The sequence below is a fragment of the Gossypium hirsutum genome, chromosome D01 (assembly GCF_007990345.1).
Source record: "Gossypium hirsutum isolate 1008001.06 chromosome D01, Gossypium_hirsutum_v2.1, whole genome shotgun sequence".
In the NCBI taxonomy this organism is placed as follows: Eukaryota; Viridiplantae; Streptophyta; class Magnoliopsida; order Malvales; family Malvaceae; genus Gossypium; species Gossypium hirsutum.
Window position 1 is genome coordinate 13,079,805 of NC_053437.1, and position 21,825 is coordinate 13,101,629.

At 28.6% G+C, this 21,825-nt stretch overlaps 2 protein-coding genes across 2 annotated transcripts; both read left to right on the top strand.

Moving 5' to 3' along the window:
- Nucleotides 1–14,409: 14,409 nt before the first annotated feature.
- On the top strand, nucleotides 14,410–15,205 carry LOC107944376 (uncharacterized). The gene has a single exon (XM_016878213.2). It carries the CDS (start codon nucleotides 14,542–14,544, stop codon nucleotides 15,016–15,018), a length of 477 nt encoding a protein of 158 aa, XP_016733702.1. The 5' UTR covers nucleotides 14,410–14,541; the 3' UTR covers nucleotides 15,019–15,205.
- Nucleotides 15,206–17,763: 2,558 nt separating this feature from the next.
- Nucleotides 17,764–18,685, top strand: LOC121213854 (RING-H2 finger protein ATL78). Its single transcript, XM_041087080.1, has one exon. It carries the CDS (start codon nucleotides 17,888–17,890, stop codon nucleotides 18,359–18,361), a length of 474 nt encoding a protein of 157 aa, XP_040943014.1. The 5' UTR covers nucleotides 17,764–17,887; the 3' UTR covers nucleotides 18,362–18,685.
- The last annotated feature ends 3,140 nt before the right edge of the window (nucleotides 18,686–21,825 follow it).

The window sequence follows — 21,825 nt, forward strand, 5'->3', positions numbered from 1 at the left end:
CAGTTGGGTAACTTTGAAAAATCACCATAAATGGTGGAAAATGAATGGAAAGCTGAATAATATATGAAATTGAAGCTGAATGTGTCTATTTTCATATGAAAGAAATAGAATAAGCAAAAGAGTTGTATTTTTGGAGATATCTGAATTTTACTGAAACAGGGCTGGATTGATTTCGAGATCCCCTGTTCTAACTTTGGAAAATTACCAAAAATTGAAAAAAATAATTATGGCATGAAATTTATATCCCTGGAATCCTTATTGAGTCTATTTTTATTAGAAACAAGAAAACCCATTTTTCAAATTTTGTACAGATAGTTAAGTAAATTTTAGTGAGGAAGGGTCAGAACCGTTGGGCAGTGAAACAGGGGAAGGTTTAATGAATAAACTGTACTAATTGGCTGGGTTAAAAATTCTGAAATTTTTATGGTGAAATGGTATATGAGTCTAGTTTCAGGGAAAATTTACGGAACTCAATTTGGAGCTCTGTAGCTCCAGATAAAAATAAATTAGCGACTATGACGCAGAAAAACAGCTTGCTGGAAATTGCCTAAACAATAAAGTTATTCATGAATAAGTTTATATTTTGGTGTAGTTATGGGAGTAATTACTTATTTATCATGTGTTTACTTACTAAGCTATATGCTTACTCGATTTTATTTTTCTCTTGGTTATAGTGACTTCCAACAACTCGGAAATTGGAACGAAGTCAGACAATCATCTACACTATCCTTCACATTTGGGGTATTTTACTACTAGTGTTCTGAAATTTTATGGCATGTATAGACACTTTATGTAATGTGGGATCATCATGTAAATATATGTTATGGTTCCCTTTTAAATGTAGTGTTTATTAATAGTTAAACTATATGTGTGTTTATACAAATGAAATTGGTTGGTATATTGGAATGTGTTCTAAATTTGCAGGAGGTTTAAGCAAAAATAAGTAGGAATGCCGTCGAAAATTTTTAAAAATTTAGTAATACCTCATACTCTGTTCCGGTAAGGAATACGGGTAAGGGGTGTTACATGTGGAATTTTCATTCAACAATTAACAATGTTAATTACAGATGAAAACATTAAATTCCAGACAATGTCAAGCCGTCTGGCTAAAACAATATTATATTCAAGAATTAACATGATGATATATGATATATTATTTGTATAAAATAAAACAACATTTTAAATATAATATAATATTTTAATAGTTTTCTTAAAAAAACTAATTTTAATTCCCTACATTTGATTCTAATATAATAACATGAGTAAAAAAACTCATTAAACATCTGTTATAAAATAAAGAACAATTTATGAGTAGCCAAAAAGTAAAACAAAAATCATATCTGGGTATAATTACAATTATTTAGTTGACTATTTTAAATATTTAAAACGCACATATTCTCTTGTAGGTCTAACCCTCAAACTTTCGAGAAGTGAGCAGTTTTATCCCTTTTTTTTTCAACGAAAATGATTAAACATTCTTAACATACCTTTTTTTTAAAAAAAAAATTAAACGTTTTTGGATTCATTGTATTTCTTTTTCATATTGAAACTTAATTAAAATCTTATCCAAATACATGACTTAAATTTTAAAATTTAATAATTATTTCTCTACAAGTAAAAAATTAATTACTATTTTACCTTAGGTATAGAGTAGCTTTAAAACTCGTGGCATACAGAATTAGGAGAATTAATTACTGAAATCGCTCCAATAAATACTTTGAAAAAAAACTAATTAATATAATATTTTAATTGTTTTTTAAAACTCAATAAAATTCCCGAGATTTAATGAAATAGTAACATGTAATTAAGTGGAATTTGAGTTTTGGTTAAGAGGCGGCGGCGTTAGGTGAAGAATGAGTGGGTGAGTCAAGAATCAAGAGTAAAGAAAGAGGTGATTCTCTAGTTTACGAGAGTGCTGATTCCTTTTCTCTACCTATTGGGATATTCATGTCCCTTCCGCCTTCCACCTTCCACCTTCCACCTTCTGGCCGTATATTTTATTTGATACGTTATATATCAATATTTTATTTATTTTTAGGTTTTATGCCATAATTTTTTGTATTTTTCATAAATTAAAATTTAGTCCATGTACTTTTATTTTTAGAAGTTTAATCCTTTTATCTTTCATATTTCAAAAATTCAAGTCCAATTGTAAATATTTTTTTATCTATTTTTTGTTAAATTTATTGATGCGATATTTTAAAATAAAAAAATAACTCCTCGATAATCAAAACTAAATAAATGACATTGTAATGAACTTGAATTTAACAAAATAATTTTAACAATGTTTACAATAGAACCTGAATTTTAAAATTTGAAAAGTAGGACTAAATCCTAAAAATATATATATAAAAACTAAATTATAAATTTACGAAAAATACAAGGACTTTTGACATGTTGTAACCTTATTTTCATTCTACTTGAAACAACTAAAGTTCAACATTAGTGAAATTAAGAATATGATATCAAGTGGTTGGTAGTATTGAAAGTAGACTTCTTCCCTAGAAATTTTACTGACGTTGCAAGATTACCTATTGGATGTTGATGTCACGGTCCACACACAAAGGCCCATGACTAGGTGTGCACTTTTGCCCCAAGTTGTTCTTATGGGTACTTGAATCATTCTAGAAGGCACATCTACATAAGCTTAGTGATCCAGTAAACATTCATTACAAGAAATTTATTTTTTTTGTAATGTTTTTTTGTGATGTGTAAGAAAACGTCACGAGCGATACTACTTTTTGTTACATTTTATAAAAACATAATGAAAGTACTATTTTTCGTGACATTATTTACGAAAAGGTAGAATTAAAAGAAAAAGTCATGAAAAACTACACTTTTCGTGACACTTATGGGTAATGGTCAGTCGCCTTTTAAAACTTCACAAAATTTAAACTTTTCAGTGACACTTTGGGATCTTTCGTGACGTTTTGAAAACCTCACCAAATGAAAACATTTTTGGTGATGCTTTTTCACATTATTTTGTGACGTTTTTAGACCTTACCGAAATAGAACAATTTTTATGATGTTTTTAAAACTTTAAAATTTTGAAAATATAAAATTATTTAAAAAATATATATTTGCAAAAACTTATAAAAAAATATTAGACAACTTAAATTAAAATTATAATAAAATATAATAAAATAATGGGAAATTGTAAGAAAAGTTCAATTAAAATTATAAAAAGGTATAAAAGTTATTACGGAGTTTAAATTTTATTAGAATTGTATCTTATAGATAAGTTTAAACCTATGTTGTTGATGTAATTTAATTTGTATCATTGATGTAAGTGAGACTCAACCATAAATAGAGGCATTCTCAGCCTTATTGATATCATTCAACATTGAGAAATCAATACACTAAGAGTATTCACTCTAGCTTTCTTGAATTTTCTTACTTGTTTCACTTTAGTAGATTTCTAGTTTTAGTTCCTTAAAGAATTCTTTAAGATTCTCAACTTCAAGGGTTTATACCAACTTAGGCAATTTGAAGTAATTCTTCATTGGAGGCTGCACGATTTGCTCTATAACATCCCCTTACTTGACCCGATTGTTGGGTTCGTGCAACAAGATGTCACATTCGTTGTCGGAGCAACTACAAATACAAAACATTTAATTTAGAACACAATTCATGCAAACATAAGCATTTCAATATATAAACATGATGTAAAACATTTTTTGGGACTTATATGAGCCTACGTACACTCTAAAGTTAACCTGAGATTGAAAAAGGACCAAATTGCAATATTTATAAGATTTTAGAACAAGTATCAATAACCTAGCCAAGTACCGATACCAATTTGAGCTTCAATGTTTGGAAAAAGTGTCACACCTGGAAATGTTAAAGGATAAGTACAACAATAATTTTGGGTATCTAATTATAAAACTTTCTGTTTATGAGGGTCTTAGTGTAATTACGTGAATCTTGCTAATTGATTTGGTAATTGGTTAGATTTCAACTATTAGTCTCTTTACGTTAGAACTAGGTATTTTCTTTAGTGGGAAACATTATAATGAGGAACATTGACTTTGATGCTAATGAAATGGTTTTGGTGTTCAAGTGCGAAAAGGCTATATAGGAGATAGATGTCATTCTCTTGGGAGCATACTCTCATTTCTGTATTTATTTTCTTTCTTCTATCTTCTTCTCTGGTTTATTCTGTAAGAAAGGTAATTAAGGAGCGTTTTGCATGAAGAGAAGAAACTAGAGTGTTAGCCTAAATAATTGAAAATTTAGCAATTTGGTAATCTTTCTAACTCTTCTATACATTTTTATTAAAGAAAAAGGAAGGAAAATCTAAGGATTTCAACATAATTTATTTTGAACTGTGATGATTTAAGTCGTTCTTAGCATTTAAAATTCTTCTGCATGCATGGATTATGGTTTTCATACATACGTATGTTATCGTTTTGATATTTATATGATTGTTATGCTTAGCTAACTAAGAAGGAGGAGGCCCAAGTGATAAAGGGAAGGCTAAGGAGGTGTAAGTTGTGTCAACCCCAGGTATTTTGTTAGTGAGTTTTTGAACTCAAACCCTCAATGTTTGTTTTATGTATATCAGTACTGTGTTTTTGTGGTATGTTTGATTTCATGTCTTGTTGATGAGGAGTAAATTATTGTGGGATGTTTGTCGTGCAGTTGAAGCATGCTGTAACACCCCTAACCTATATCCGTCGTTTGATTAGGATTACGGTGCATTATCGTACAATCATAAACATTTAAACATCATAACATTCAATAATATAAATATATCAAAAACCATTCATTCTCATATATTTTGTTCCTAAATTGAGCCATTGAGGCTCTAGAAATAGCTTGAGAGCAATTCGAGACTAATTTGAAACAAAACAAGAAGTTTAGGAAAAACATGCAAAAATTAGAAACAAGGGTCACACGGCCGTGTGGCCAGCCTATGTGGAATCACCCCAGGCCATGTAACATTCGAACAAGGGACACACGGTTGTGTCTCAGCTTGTGTCTTCACCCGTGTAACTCTCTAAGTTACCCCACTCGCCCGTGTGCTAGGCCATGTAACTCACTGACTTACACCCTTTGAAATCTTCAGATGACACATGATTGTGTCTTCAGGCTGTGCGTCTTACACGGCTGAGTCACTCGCCCGTGTCTCAGACCGTGTGAACCCAAAATTACCTAAAATCAAGCCATCTCAAAACTATTCCATGCATAATTTCTCAACCTATTCAAGCATACTTAAAAGGGAACCTAAACATCACTTAAACACATATCAAAATGTCATTTCAATAACCTATTTCAACTAACCAATATTCCATTCAAAGGCACCACATTATACCAATACAACAATGATCAAAACATGCAAATATTGTATCATTTCACATATGATAACCTATTCCAATTAGATACCAAAACATACCACTTATAATCATTCTCAAACCATGCCAAAACATACCATAAAGGAACCTTATGTACAAGCACATGAAAGTGACCAAAATAACATATCTTGGTAAGCATTGAAATGCACCAAATCACTATAACCTCAAACATATACATACCAAAACTTACATTAACACATCCACTAGGTACCATTTCAAAATGACCTATACATACCATTAATAACCTTGATCAAAATGTTCAAAAACTACCAAATAGATTGCTAGATAGTGTGATAGGCCTCCGATGAGCTTCTAACCAAATCGAGCTTCCGATGATCTATAAAACAAATGGAAACAACTACGTAAGCAATGAATGCTTAGTAAGCTCGTATAAACCAAAACATAACTTACCATTTCATTTGCATAATATAAAGCATCAGTATAAAACCAATCAAAACCAAAAGCTTGGCATAAGCCTATACAACATCATCAAAATCATAAGTTAGTACTCTTGTACATGGTTCAAATGAATTCATCCATAACAAATAGATTTGCATATATAAACTCATCATTTAGTTCATAATTCATATTCATAAATTCATGATACATTCTATTTGAACACTTACCATTTTATTCCTTTTCATACCCGTTGAACCATCTAGAATTACATCGGATACACGGGAAAGCTCACACAGTGTGTCTTTACATATAACCGTAACATTTCCTTTACATCATTGCTCAATCGAGCTGTGAAATGGGCCTACTCACACGAGGTATGGGTTAAAATGTAAGCTACACGATGTTGCTCACACGAGTTGTGGAGTATCCGCAACAAATGCAAGACCTCAGCCATCGGTAGGACATTCAAGACCAACACTCAAATCATGAAATCTCTAATGATATGTCATTTGTATCCTAAGAATTCCTAAGGTTCAACCGAGACTCAATATCCATCAATTCTTCTTAGCATTGTTACGTTTATATGCATCGATCCATTTACGCTAAACATAACATAGTAAATATTCAATTTAAATAACATTAACACAATTACCGTTTATACTAACTTACCTCGATGACTAGGGGCGTACAAGTTAGCTCGAACTAATCTAAAGCTTTAGCTTTTCCTCGATCTAATTCCGAACGTGATTTATCTTGATCTAAAGATATAATTTCAGTCAATTAAGTACTTCTAGAATTCAATTTAGTCCATATTTCATATTTATACCAAATTACTAATTTGCCCCTGATATTTTAAATTTTCACAATTTAGTCATTAATCTCATAACTTAAAATCTAACCATTTTAATCTAAATCCATGTTAACCATATATGCAAGGAATTTTGGAACAACTCAGATTTACCATCATTTCACAATAAAATCTTAGATTTTATGCTTTTAACAAATTAATCCCTAAATGTCATTTTCATAAAAAAATCACTTAACAAAACTTGTTTATTTTTCAACAAGGGTTCATAATCTATAAAATAACATAAAAAAATTATTCAAGAACATTCATGACATAACCCTCAACCTTTAAAAATTTTACAAGTTAACCTCGGGCTAGTTAGATTAAAGCTAAAACGATCTCAAAAACATAAAAATCATTAAAAACGGGACTCGGGATCACTTACATGTAAGAAGGAAGCTTAATCGAATCTTCAGCCTTAAAAATGGTGTTTTCTCCTTCAATTTTCAATGGTGAGAATATTTGAAGAAGATGAACTAATTTTTGTTTTATTTAATTTAAGTTTAGTTGATCATTTACCATTTTACCATTTTACCCTTTAAAAACCATCATAATTTCATTTAAACCATTTCCATGCATATCCACTATCTCTTAAATTGGTATATTTACCACTCTAGTCCTTTAGTTTAAGATTTCAAAGCTATTGAATCATTTTAACTAGTAGAACTCAACTTTTATCCTTTTTACAATTTAGTCATTTTTACTTAATTAATCATGCAAATATCAAAATTTCTTAATGAAATTTTAGTGTGACCTTAATATAATCTCGAAGATATTAAAATAATAATAAAATAATAACTCTCATCGAAATTATAGTCTCGAAACCATTATTTTTTATATCACTAAAAACGGGCTATTACACATGCAAAGTGATGATCTACAGATATATGTACAAGTTTGTTGTTTTAATGAACTGTCATTGGTAAAGTAATTACTGAAGAGCTTATCATTAAAATGGTCTAATAGGTGATATGTTTGGTATGATCTGTGTTACGTTATTAATAGTATGTTTAGTTGAATGCTTGTTATATGTCAATCATAAAAATGAATGATATACAGAGTGTGGTGGTATGTAATGGCTGATGGAAATTGAAGAAATGTCATGTTGTGAACCTTATGCCACATGTTATTGGTTTTGTGGAGGTTTAAGTGGGTTGTACTGTAGCACCCCTAACCCGTGTCCGTCGCTGGATTGAGGTTACGAGGCATTACCAAACATAGCATAATTGAACACAATCAAATACAAAATCATAATTTACAAACAATTTTAAATAAATAAATTTTTATACACTTATTTAAACATCTTGCATATAAACAATAAAACATATTCTATATTTGTCGAATTCAAAAATAATACAAGGTACAGCTTATAAATTTAATCTTATAAATAACATCATGATATGGCATATACATATTTTAGTTATCACAATGCAATGCACAAAATGTTTTGATCACATTTAATATTTAAATGCACAAATACAAAATTATATTATGTCAAATTTGCATTGTTTTACTTTAAATGCTAAATGCACATACTGAACCATTTCTATTAAAACAAGGTTGCATTACTTATTAAATCAACCAAATTTAATTGATCTAGATGTATTCGAATATATATATTCAGCTTATAACTAAATCAAACAACTACACATAACATTCATTTATATGACATAATTCAGCAAACCGAATACATGCGGTAATTAAATTATAAGCATATTTCAATTTATAAATTTGTAACTTATTCTTACCTGATTTCTAAATCATTACTTACCATATATTTAATTTATATATCACTCAGTTAATATTACATAACCTATCCTTATTTATTATAACACATGCCTTAAGCATATTTTCTCCATATACTTTATTTGCTTAATCTTTTAAACAAAAACACCATCAAATGCATATTTATATATATTCCTTATAAGTACTATCCATTTAGGCTTAAATTATTAAAATATACTTAAACCATACTTCAATTAAAATCGAATATAGACAAGGAATTTAAGCCATTTTTGTATGGCTTTAATATATTTCGAATTTTAAACTAAAACCAAGGCTACTTATACATGCCATCGTTTCAAAAGAAATTTCGGCTTAAAATATACCGTGATTATTTGATAGTGTGATGAGCTTTACTAACGATCCCCAAGCTCGTAACAACCTCAAAATCTATAAGACAAAAATAAACAGACACAAACACATACAGTAAGCCATTGAGAGCTTAGTAAGTCAATAGCATAGATAAAATTTAACTAATAAAATAAAAGGGCAATTAACTTATTTTATAAAGACAATATACATCTCTTGGTTATACTTTTAATTTCATATATTTTTCTATTAATCCAAACATACCTTAACACATATGTATATATATAAGCTTTCATTATGGTTACTTAGTTATCAACTAAGCCGATTTACACCTATAAATAAACATGATAACTTACAATATTATAATCACTTATAATATTTCATCTCAAATAGCCAACTTACCTCATTTCCTTTCATTCATTTAACTAATACATACCTGAAGGTAAAATTCATTCACATGTCCAACTACATTTAATATTACATTGACAAGAACTTTCTAAACACATGTTTTGAACAAATTCACCGGCGCATAGCCTACTAGGCTTGAAGCCTGATCTAGTACACCAGCGTTAAGCCTACTAGACGTATAGTCTGAAATATTTCACTGGCATTAAGCCTGCTAGGCACAAGCCTAAAAATCTCAAATACAAAGATGATTCCTTTGTATAGTTCTTTATATTTACATAAGTTTTACTCAATAACCGGATATCCACAACATTGAATTATATTTGATTCTTCATAGTAAACATGCATTCGAACCATATAGATATAACTCAAAAACATTAACTTCAGCTCAAAGTATTTTGTAACCTATGTTCGAACCCCCTTATGTATATAAAATTCATACATCAATTCTCCAACTCAAGAACTTGAATATATGTATATATGTATGTTCGAGCCACATGCATATAAATATATGTAATTCATAATATTAAATTTTAGCTCAAGAACTTGTAATATACTTTCGAACCATATATTTATAACTCATAACTTTAAATTCAACCCAAAGAAATTAAGCCTTACATTCGAATTACATGTCTATGTATATATATATGTATATTCTACTATTAATTTCTTATCATTAAACTTAAAGCATACTATAGCTAACATACATGTAATTTGTATCATTAAAATCAACCTACTAAGATCAATTCTATACTCGGCTATCAAATAGGAAAATTACAAAGTTTTATTCAATTTACATATTTTAAGTTCCAGCTTATCATATACATGATAAATATATATATTCAATTTAGATAACATTTAATTGCTAATTGACTTACCTCGGATATTGACGGACACGATCGACTACTCGACTACTTTCGTTTTTCCCCGATCCAATTCCATTTTCTTCGTTTCTTGATCTAAACATATTCAAATTTAGCCTTTTTATTCATAAAATCATTCAATTAAATCCAAAAATACATAAATGGACAAATTACCACTTTGCCCCTAACATTTTACACTTTTTGCAATTTAGTCCTTTTTGCACAAAACACAAAATACACAAAAATTTAAACACACCATGCTAAGGACGAATGTTCCTAGTGTTCATACAAGTCCAAACATTTATTTTACTTCACATTTTAGTCCTTAAAATTTTTTTAACAATTTAGCCCTAATTACTCAATTTCACCAAAAATTCAAAGACAAAACATGTTAATCTTTCACATATCTTTCATATTTCATCATCAACTATCAAAAAGCTCAAAAATTCATCAATGAAATATCTCAAAATCACCATCAAATTCTAAAATTAAAGCATAGGTCTTGTAGTACACAAAGCAACGATCTCAAAAACGTAAAAATTATCAAAAACCGAAACAAAACTTACCTTGAATCAAGCTTGTAACTTGCCAAACCTTAAGTTTGTTTTAATGGTTTTCTCCCTAGCTATTTTCGGCCTAATGAATTAGATGAAAACCATTGAATTTTGCTTTGTTTTTTTTAATTAACATATATTAAGGTATTATTAGTTTACCTTTTTAACCTTTAAATAAATAATTTATATTTCATATAACATAAGGATAAAGTTGTCCATTGCCACCCACTATCTTGAATTTTGGTCTTATTGTATCTTTAAACCTCCCATTTAAAAAGACAACAACAATTAGGTGTTTTTAGATTTAACCCCTAAATTTTCATTTTACACGATTAAGCCATTTTCTCAAATTAAGCACTCAAACAATAAAATTATTTCACAAAACTTTCACACATATAATTTCACACATAATTAACATAGAAAATAATATTAAAATATTTTTCGAACTCAAATTTGTGGTCCCGAAACCACTATGTCCGATTAGGGTCGAAATTAGGCTGTGACATGTACGAAGAATGTATACGCATGATATTTTGTTTTGTGGAGGTTCGATTGGATTGTACGAAAATATATGCACACATGTTTATGATAACCTTATGTGGGCTCTTTCAAGTATGAGACTCTGCAGAGTCTAAGGCTTAAATAAAGCCTCATGTTTATAAGTAAGTCCATGGTCATGACATATGAAAGTTATGAAAGTTCGCCAGACTTGTTCTCTAAGTTTTATGTCAAAGTTATATGTGGGATTTCACCATACGAAGTTTGTGACATAGTTCGCATGTATGAGTCTGCCATATCTATGAATCTTCTTTTATGAATCCGTATGTATGAGTCCACTATATTTATGAATCTTCTTCTATGAATCCGCATGTATGAGCCCGTTATATCTATGAATATTCTTCTACAAATTTGAATATAAGAATCCGTATCTAAAAGTCTGCACGTAAGTGTTTGCAAGATTGTCCGCCAAGTTAATCCGAAATGACTTTCTCCACTCGATAGGTTTTCTACTAAGATTATGTGCAACAAGTTCATACAAAGAGACTATATGCATCATGATCTTTCACAAGAGGAATTCTCATGCATTATTCAAGCTCAAGCATAACTGTGAGATATGAATGCACAAGTTTTATCTAAATTAGTGGAAAATTCTTAATTTTGAAATAAAAAAGGGAAGTAACTTTCTTATATAATTCACTAAGTTCCTTATGAACTTACCATGTTTCTATCATTTGTTTCAACTATTCTAATTTTTTTTTTTTACAAACAAGTATTCTAAATTGTTGTTCATAGGAAAAAGGGAACTAAGCCAGAGTCATCAAAGTCTAGCATGAGCATGTCACCTTTTGTTTTGTAACATGTGTAGATATTGAGGCAACTTGTAGTCTTAAACCTTTGTTTTGTATATGGATAAGAACTCTATAAACTTACTTCAAATTGTAATTAGATGCATGAGGCTAAATTGACATATTTCTATAAAAAAATTTAATATTATTAGAGCATTTCACCATTTTAAGGCTCGATGTTTTGAAAATTAAAAAAAAAACATCAAAGTATCGATACTGTCACACCCCGATATAATTACGGTTAAGAATCTAGATTAAACATAGAATGAGTTATAGGCTTAATGGTTAAGAGTTAGAGGATCCATCCTAGAGACCCAAGTTCGAGCCTTTCCTTCCCTTTCATTTTTTTTTGAATTTTAGAAAAGTTTGGGAAATTTACTTGTGCCGCACCTAGGGTTTACAAACCCTACTATATAACATATTTAACTATTTGCTAATCAGTCCGCTCTCTTCCCCAATTGCTTGTGTTGTCTATTTCCCCATTCCCCTATCATATTTTCCTATTTTTCTTTGTTTGCACCACCACCTCACCATTACATCCACCACCATCTTTAAACCATTGATCTTCTTTCTTATTGCCAAATCAAACTTCATTCATCTGAATCTCATTGGTGTGTAGAACGATCGTTAATTGATTTCGTTTCCTATTGCCATAGACAAGTAAGTAAGATCTTTTAGATTTCGTATTCGAATCCACAACTGAGTTGGGTCGTATCTGCTTCAATATTATTTACTTTTCATGACATTCTGTAAGAAAAGGTAGAGTAAATGGAAACATCACAAAAGAATGCATTTTTTGTGACGCTTATGAATAATGGTCAATGATGTTTTAAAGCATCACAAAATATTGACTTTTCATGATATTTAAGATCTTTCGTTGATTTTTAAAACGTCACCAAATGAAAACATTTTTTTTATAATTTTTTCACATTTTTTGTGATATTTTTAAACCTAACCAAATTAAAATATATTTTTTTTTGTGATTTTTTTACATCTTGTCGATGTTTTTAAACCTCAAATATTTAAAAACTATAAAAATTATTAAGACTTGTAAAACTTTTATAAAAAATATTAGAAAACTTAAATTAAAATTATAAAAAGTATAGAAATTATAAATGAAAGTATAGCAAAATTTAACCAAGTAAATTTGTCAAACAATAATATATGACAAGTGTGGCGATTACATATGTAATTTAGAACGCATAATAATTTTATTTTTTTCATGTTCATGTTAGAGTATATGATATATTATTTTTATTCATTTACTATGTTAAATCCGATAAAATCTTTAATAACTATTTGACCATGCATATGTAAAAATGAAGTCCCTCATAAATGGTATTAAAAAAGTAAAAAATAATAAAAAGTTTAGTCCCAAAAATAATGTAAAAATAATGAAAGCTTAAGTTCATACGTCAAGTTAAAACAATACAAAATTTGGTCCTTGCCCATCAGTAAATGGGATGAATACAATGAAAGCTTCATTTATGGGAGAATAATAGAATGTGTAAATGGCTCCCTACTGCCCGTGTAAATCTCAGTGCCTAATATATAATTATCTCTTTAGTGTAGCTGGAAATTCTTATTTTCTTTCATTAATGGCTTCTATGTATACTTGTTGTATGTTTTTGGTTCTTCTTTATAGTAACATTTGAATACTGCAAAATATTTTAGATGAATGATTATTAACACCAACGAAAACATAAGAAAGTAGTGTCATTTTTTCAGATATGATTTTATAATATGTTATAGGATTATTTTATGTACTGGAATGTTAAAGTTGGGATTTTTTTGAGGTGGAGGAGTGCAAAGCTTCTTGTTGGCATGGAATTGGGGGGGGGGGTTACCTATGACATAATGCAATGCAACAAATTGTATGATAATTCATGCATAATGGAGTAATGAATTAGAGCATTATGTGACTTTCTAAAAGAAATGGAAGTTTTGCTTCTTGGGTCCGCATGTTTTTTTAGATTTGCAAGTTATGTTGTTAAGTCCCTATTTATATTCTAAATTTATTCTTTTCGTTTCTTATTATTCATGATATAAGTGTCATGAAAGCTAATCGTTTTTGTGATGCCACCTTTTTTTAATTTTTCAAAAATGTGACAAGTAGACAAATAATTAGTTGCTTTTTTCTCAATCTTTTGTGACCTTTCGTCCTAACCATTATATGCGCCACAAATATGTTTTTTTGCTTATGTTAGTCAACGTGACACTTAGAGATGTCACAAAATTTTTTGTGACATTGTTAGAAACTTTTCACGACGCTTTAAAGTTCCATACTGTTAATGGCTTTTTTTAATGTTTGTAAAGAAAAAAGACAAAATATAAAAGAAAGATAATAGAAAGCATGTATATTTAAAGGACCAAATGCTGAAACGGCATATAATTTATAATAATGCCAAGTTCCAAAATGATGACGTCAACCTTTTTAATTTCATCTCCAACAATTCTTTTATTATAAATAGTCAAAATTGGACTGTTAAGCAATTTTTACTTTAAATACCACTCAAATGGCAATATTTAAATAAAAATATTTTTTCTCTGTCTGCCAAGATTGATTGAAAGTCTTCCCTTTGAATGGGGATAATTCAGCAGCAGTTTACAGCAAGCCATTTCTGAATCCAATTACACTTTAAATAACCCTATATTCTCCTTCCTTTTCAAACCCATACACTCATGTTTGCTTCGTCAACACTCTCCTTCCATCATTCAATCATGGGGGTTGACAAGCTAGAGAAGTGCTACTTTTCTCTCCTTTCAATGCTTTCGTCTGTGCAATGGGCCTGGAATTTGTTGCTTCGTTTCTCCTTGTTCCCTTATCAAATACCTGCACCCATTGGCCGCGATGATTTCAAGCTAGGGTGCCGGAATTACAGCTGCAAGCAAGACGCGGGTGGTGATGAAGAAGAAGAAGTTGAATGTTCTATATGTCTATGTAAGATCGATGAAGACGACGAGATTCCAGAGTTGAGATGCGACCACCTTTTCCATAAAGTTTGCTTGGATAGATGGGCCGAACACCGGCGTTCCACCTGCCCTATCTGTCGCACTTCTTTAACCCCTCGCCAACTAGTTTCCGGCGTGGAAGTCATTCATTTCAAATACTGTTCTTTGGATGATACCGGTCACCGGGAAACCTGGTGGCTGCGTTAGATGTTATTAGGTTGGTATGATATTTACCATAATAATATTCATTATGTGGAGAAGTATCACAATTTCTTTTATCGAACATATGACTTTACTCATGAAAGAGGTTAGAAGAAGGTGGTGATAGTTGTGGAGTTTGCTGTACATCAACCAATCAATCAAATATATTGAGGATCACTTCAGTTTCTTGCAATTACGGGACATCTAAAAAGTTAAACAAAATATAATATTAATTATTAGTTCTATATGGGTCACTTTTCAGATATGGAAAACTAAGGGTTAGGAATAGGATGGTATGAATGTAGCATTTTCATATTTCTATTTTCTATTTATTATCTTTAGTGGATTCAAATTAGGGGCCCGGGCTCAAAAAATTGACCTAAAATTTTATTCAAGTCCGACCCTGATAAAAATGTTAAAACTTAAATTCAGTCCGGCCCACTCATATTTATTATTTTTTTATAATAATAAATTTTTAAAAAATATAATACATCAAATACACTAAAAACATTTAAATAATTGTTTCCCAACAAATTGAAAATAAATTAAAAAAATTATTTATACTTAAATAACACTAAGATAGGTGCAACATAGCAAGCAAATACCTCTAAAATTGTAGCAAAATTAACAATAAAACCAGAGTTATACAATACCCAAATAATAACAACAAAATAGTAGCAATATAATAACGAAACAACACCAAAACAGTGACAAACAACAACAAAAACAATAAAAACAGCAGCAAAAAGTTGCAAATTTGAGTCGGGTCAAGATTGAGCTAAAAAACTTATCGAAGGCCTAACTTGTTTAGAAAACGGGTCTCGTTTTTTTTCAAACTCATTTTTTAGGCCTATATTTTTACTCAAACCCTCTCACTTTTCGGGTGGGTCTCTTGGCCTAGCCCAATATCAAGTCTAATTCGAATATTGTGTTTCAATATTTATTATTCAAATTTACTTTACTTTTACATATAATAAAATTAGATATTTATATTTATGTTTTTTTTCTTACTATATTTGAATATTTTTCATCTTAATAAATAATGTTATTTAAATAGGATCCAAATTTAAATATTAATATAATTTAATATGAATGATAAAATGGGTTTGATTTTTAAAGAAATTATGCAAATAAATTTAAATCTAAATATAACTTAAAAAATAATCACGTTGAGTTAAAATTGTAAAAATTATATCAAAATATGCATCTCTTAAAATTTAACAAACAAGCCGACGAGGTTTTCATTTCATTCATATCCATCCAAATACGACGATGAATTTTCTTAAAATTTTTTATTTTTGGTGAAAGAAGAAATGAGAAAGGAAAACTGAACTTGTGTTTGGGTAAATAATTTTAAATTTTTTAGATTTTTAAAATACCAGTATTTTAGAATTTATCCATGCTGGTATTTATAATTATTTTATTTGGATAATTTATTTATTTAGGAAATATTAGATTATTGGAATTTTACAAATTGAAAAATAATTATATTAAAAATATTCAATAGGGATATTATATTTGTGAAAAGAATATAATCAGTTTAAAATAAAAACAAGTTTTAAATATATATATTAGAATTAAATAATTTTTTTAAACTGTATTAAATCAAATATAATTATGAGGAATTTTGGAAAAAAAACTTTTTTCCCTGGAATTTGAAAAAAAGAAGTGAGTTGATGGAATTCTCCGATATATATAATCAAAATGAATAAGTTTATTTGTTGAATTGCCAGAACATTATTACAAATGAAATTCGTACTACAAATCTCTCACCCAAACACACTCTAAAAGAATTTATTATTAAATTTTATGCATTTAGGCTTTTGAATTTTTTAAAATTTTTATTATTATTTTAAGTATATTTTATAATTAAAATATACATAAAAGAAGAATACACACATAATAAGATTTAAACTTAAGACATTATGATTTTAAATATATTTATTTTACTGTTTCAACCAAAGCCTTATTTATTTTATACAATTTTTTATAAATATATTTATTATATAATTTTGTTTTTCATCCGCATTAGTGTCGTTATTTAGTTTTATTACTTAAAAATTTAACTGAGTTAGTATCACGTACCAATTGAAATCAAACTCAACGACTAAAAATTCAAGCTTTTTATAAAAGTAAATTATTAATTTTTTTAATATAAACTCTATAAAACGCACACAAAATGAGATTTACACTTAACCTTATAATATAATTTTTACCACTTAAGTCAAACTATTAATTAGTTTTTTTCTATAAACTTATAATAGATATATTTTATACTAAATTTTTTAGTCACATTATTGACGTGCCATTATTCAATGTATATATATTATACTAATCACTCCCTAGAAAGCAAATTGAAAAATTACGAAATTGAAACCCAGGAGGTACGAAAGATTAAAACTATTTTAAAAAAAGTATTTAATATGAAATTTTGGAAAACTTGTGCGATGAAAATGCTATAAAAAGGAGTAATTTTGGACAAGAATTTATTAAAAATGGAAAATACGCATTTATATTTAAATAAATAAATTTTCGTTTATAAAATAAAAAAAAATCTGAAACTCATTTCACAATATTTTTATCAACATTTTACACCTTAATTTCCTATTGAAAATTATTATCATGCAGACCAGAGGTGAAGTTCCAATTAGCTGTTGGTAACGTAAACCATTTTAATTTTTTGTGTTTTTTTAATCCATAATCAAACTTTGGATTTTACTTTAGAAAATCACACACTGCAATATTTGAATAAAATTCGTGGGTTTGAATGAGGAAAACTCAGCATTAAATTACCGCAAACCATTTCTGAATACAATGTTCTATAAATAACCCTATATTTCCTATCCTTTTCTGTCCAAACTAAAAGCATATCTCAATGTTTGCTTCATCAACAGTCGCCTTCGACCATTCAATCCTGGCGATTGACAAGATAGAGAAGTGTTACTCTTCCCTTCTTTCAATCGTTACGGTTGTGCAATGGTCATGGAATATCTTGCTTCGTTTCTCCTTGTTCCCTTATCAAATCCCTACGCCCATTGGGGGCGATGATTTCAAGCTAGGGAACCGGAATCACTGCAGCAAGCGAGACGTGGGTGATGATGATGAAGAAGTTGAATGTGCTATATGTTTATGTAAGATCGATGAAGACGATGAGATTCCAGAGTTGAGATGTGACCATCTTTTCCATAAAGTTTGCTTGGATAGATGGGTCGGACATCGACGTACCACATGCCCTGTCTGCCGCAGATCTTTAACTCCTCGGCAACTAGCGTCCGGCATGGAAGTTATTCTTTTCAAATATTGTTCTTTTGATGATACCAGCCACCGGGAAACCTGGTGGCTGCGTTAGATCATTTTAGTAGCTACCGTGATATGGCGGCGGGTTAAGCTTTTTTTACTGTTGATATTTACAAATAATTAATTACCATAACATTCATTATGTGAAAAAAAATCCATATTTAAATCCTTTTATCGTATATATATATGTATATATATATAGTCATGAAAGGGGTTTCAACTTTGAACTTTTTAATGATTTTGAAGAAGTTGGAACAGTAAAAGTGCATGAGCCAATATTGTTGTGATAAGACCCCCACTTTCCTTCAATTCTATGTGTTTGATTAATCATCTCAGATCAATTGAATAAACTCATTTACTTGTTCTTTTTCGCCTATTTTCTTGCCCCAATTCTTATGAGCGATCGAGAATAGGAGGATCTACATATTTAATAATGATGACTTTTAATTTCTTAATGTAATTACACTTTGTTGTCTAAACATATAGGAATTAACATTCGACTTATTGAATCAACAATCGGTTAGGATATCGGTTTAGATAAAGGATTGAACTGATTTTTTATTGAACCACTTATAAATTAGTTTATCTGGATTAAAAATCGATTGAATAAAGGGCTGGACAAGTTGAACTGATTTTTTATATTTTTATTTTTAACAATTTATTTAATTAAAATCATACTAGTCAGTTGAATTGATCAAGCTAGGAATCGTGGTATAACCGATTCAACCACTAATCCAATTTTAAAAAATTAGAGAGTATATAAGATTTCGTTCGATTTCAGAAAACAAACGTCACTTTCATTTTTATTTTCCTCGAAAATAGAAAACATTGATGAAAACGTGTTTTGTTGAAAATTTTAAAAATAATTTTTGAAAAATATAAATGTGAAAATTAAAAAATAATAAAAAGTTGTGCTTTGTAAAAGTGAAAAAAGTTTTTTTTTTTTTTATCTTTAGGTAAACTGGTCCTGGTGTAAATTCATATAAACTAAAAAATATATTTTTCAAATATTAAATTTGATACCTTAATTCGAATCCATATAAATGTAAAACTTTTTATTTTATTTCTCTTAAAGAAAAATATTTACCAAACATGTATATTTTTCACAGTTTCATTATCGAAAACATATATATATTTTTTGTTATATTATCAATATATTGATGTTATCTTTTATAAATTATTTTTAATTTATCTAATTATATTTAATAATTTTATATATTTAAAATTTTATTAGTTAATGATAGATAATGTTATTTTTAAATAGAACTTTTAAAAGATAATACCAAATTAATTTCACATCGATAAATAAAAAATGATTTTAACATAATTTGATTATTATCATATTTATAGAGTAAAATATATTTATTTAATTAAAAATCATAATTATAAAAAATATGGATTTTTATTTTTTAACAATTATGATGAATGGTTTTATATATATATTTATATTTTAAAATTAATATCTGATATTATGTTTTAATTAATTTCACTTATATAATTAATAATTAATGAATATTGCTAATGCAGATAATGAGAAATCGCGAAGCCACCCATGAATAATAATAGAGTTTTGTGCAAAATTTTGTCATGTATTATCACAATTATTATTATATCGACAAATTAATTTTTTAATTCCAATTTAATAATATATTAAATAATAAAAAGTATTTTAGTTATTTCAGAATTGATCCAAACTCATTCTTTTATTGCTTATATATTATAGATAAGACTTATTTCTTCTATCATTTATAACAGAGAGAGAGAGAGACTGATGAATGTTTACTTTTTAAGGGGACTTAAGCAAAAAGTTGTAGGTAAAATATTGAGCATTAATGTTAATATAGGGGGCTACATCTAGCTGGAAACAGATCCTGTCTATGACTAACTTTGTTTTAATTAAGTGTAGGCGGAGAACATACGCTACTAATAGAAAATACACCTATATTGTATAATATTATTGCTTATTTTGTATTTTATTTAGGAGTGAATAAAATTCGATTTGAGTTATTCATATCAACTCGAATAAATATTCAAATTGGGTTCGGTTGCTAAAATAGGATTCGTCAGCTCGACTAACTCGAAATTTTTTGACTCGATCGAATCTCACCCCTAACCATAATGGGTATGCATGTCCCTTGTAAAATGAAAAATAAAGTTATTTTTATATGCTTTCATTAAAAGTTAATTATATTTTGATCCTCACGAATGATAAAATTATGATTTATTTCTTATAAAAATAAAGGTAATTAACTCCAAAATTGATAATTTAATATTAGTTTTCACGCAAAAAAAAAAAAGAATTTCTTAGTTTCACCGGTGTAATTTTACAAGTAGAGTTAAAAAAATTCACGTGTTTCATTTATTTTATATATTTAATATTTTACCATACTCAGGTTGGTTAAATATATAATTAATTACTTAAAAAAAAATAAGAAGAAGCTAATTCTAGTAGAAAGAAAAATGAGGAGTGCGAGAGTGGAAAGTAGAAATATTGGAGTTATATTGGTATGAGAAAATAGGTGGACTGTTTCACCAAAAAAAAATTATTATTTGCGTCAACAATCCATACTTATTCTTAATTTACTCCCCCGAGTCAACAATTTATACTAGAATAATCCAACCTCTTTTATCAACTCTTACGAAAAGAAAAAATGTCAAAAATTCACATATGGCGGGTATTAAATTAATTGGACTGACCTCATCATCCTCATTTTATTCAGATGAACCCTCCTCACTCTTCAACTTATAAGACCAATACACTCTATCAGTCATGCCTTGCCGTCTTAAATGTCCCTTCTGTTTTTGCCTTATTTCATCATTTGCACCCTCAACTATACACATTTTTTCAACTTACTACCTACTCTCTTTTTTTTCTCTGTCAATCATTTTATAAATTAAAATTAGGAAAAGGGAATTCAATATTGAAAATTTGAAAAAGAAATTACTCCCCAGAAAGTAATCCGGTGGGTCTTCATTTGAGTTTTACTCCTAAAAAATCTACTTCATTTTCCTTTTGTTTTGAGTCCTTGTTGCTAATCTGATTGTATATATAGTCCATCTAGCTTGATTTCTTTGGATCTTTTTAACCCCACATTTCTGTTTAAACAAACCCTAATTTTTACATTTCAGTTCTGAAACCTATCTTTCCATATTATTATTTGTATTTAAACTAGATTTGGTGAAACCTTAAATCCAAAAGAACACAATATTTCTTTCTACTTTGGGTTTTGAATGGGAAACTAAGCTATAGGAAAATTGAAAGAAGAAAGAAATAAGCCCTAGGTTTTGGGTATCAAGAGTAAAAAATAGGCTCTTTTCTTTTATTTTACTAATTAATTAAAATTATTTAATATTTTGAATAATGAAAAAATCATGTTCTAATAATAATCTCCCACCATGATGTATCTAATATGGTAGTAATTAGTGGAACAAGAATACTTTAGTAAGACTATTACTAATGGGTCTAGATTAAAATCTTTATAATATTTATGATTCCCACATAAATAAGGAGTTGGA

What these genes read in the sequence shown, in the direction of transcription:
- LOC121213854 (XM_041087080.1), top strand. Translation starts at nt 17,888, where the DNA reads ATGTTTGCTTCATCAACAGTCGCCTTCGACCATTCAATCCTGGCGATT.
- LOC107944376 (XM_016878213.2), top strand. Translation starts at nt 14,542, where the DNA reads ATGTTTGCTTCGTCAACACTCTCCTTCCATCATTCAATCATGGGGGTT.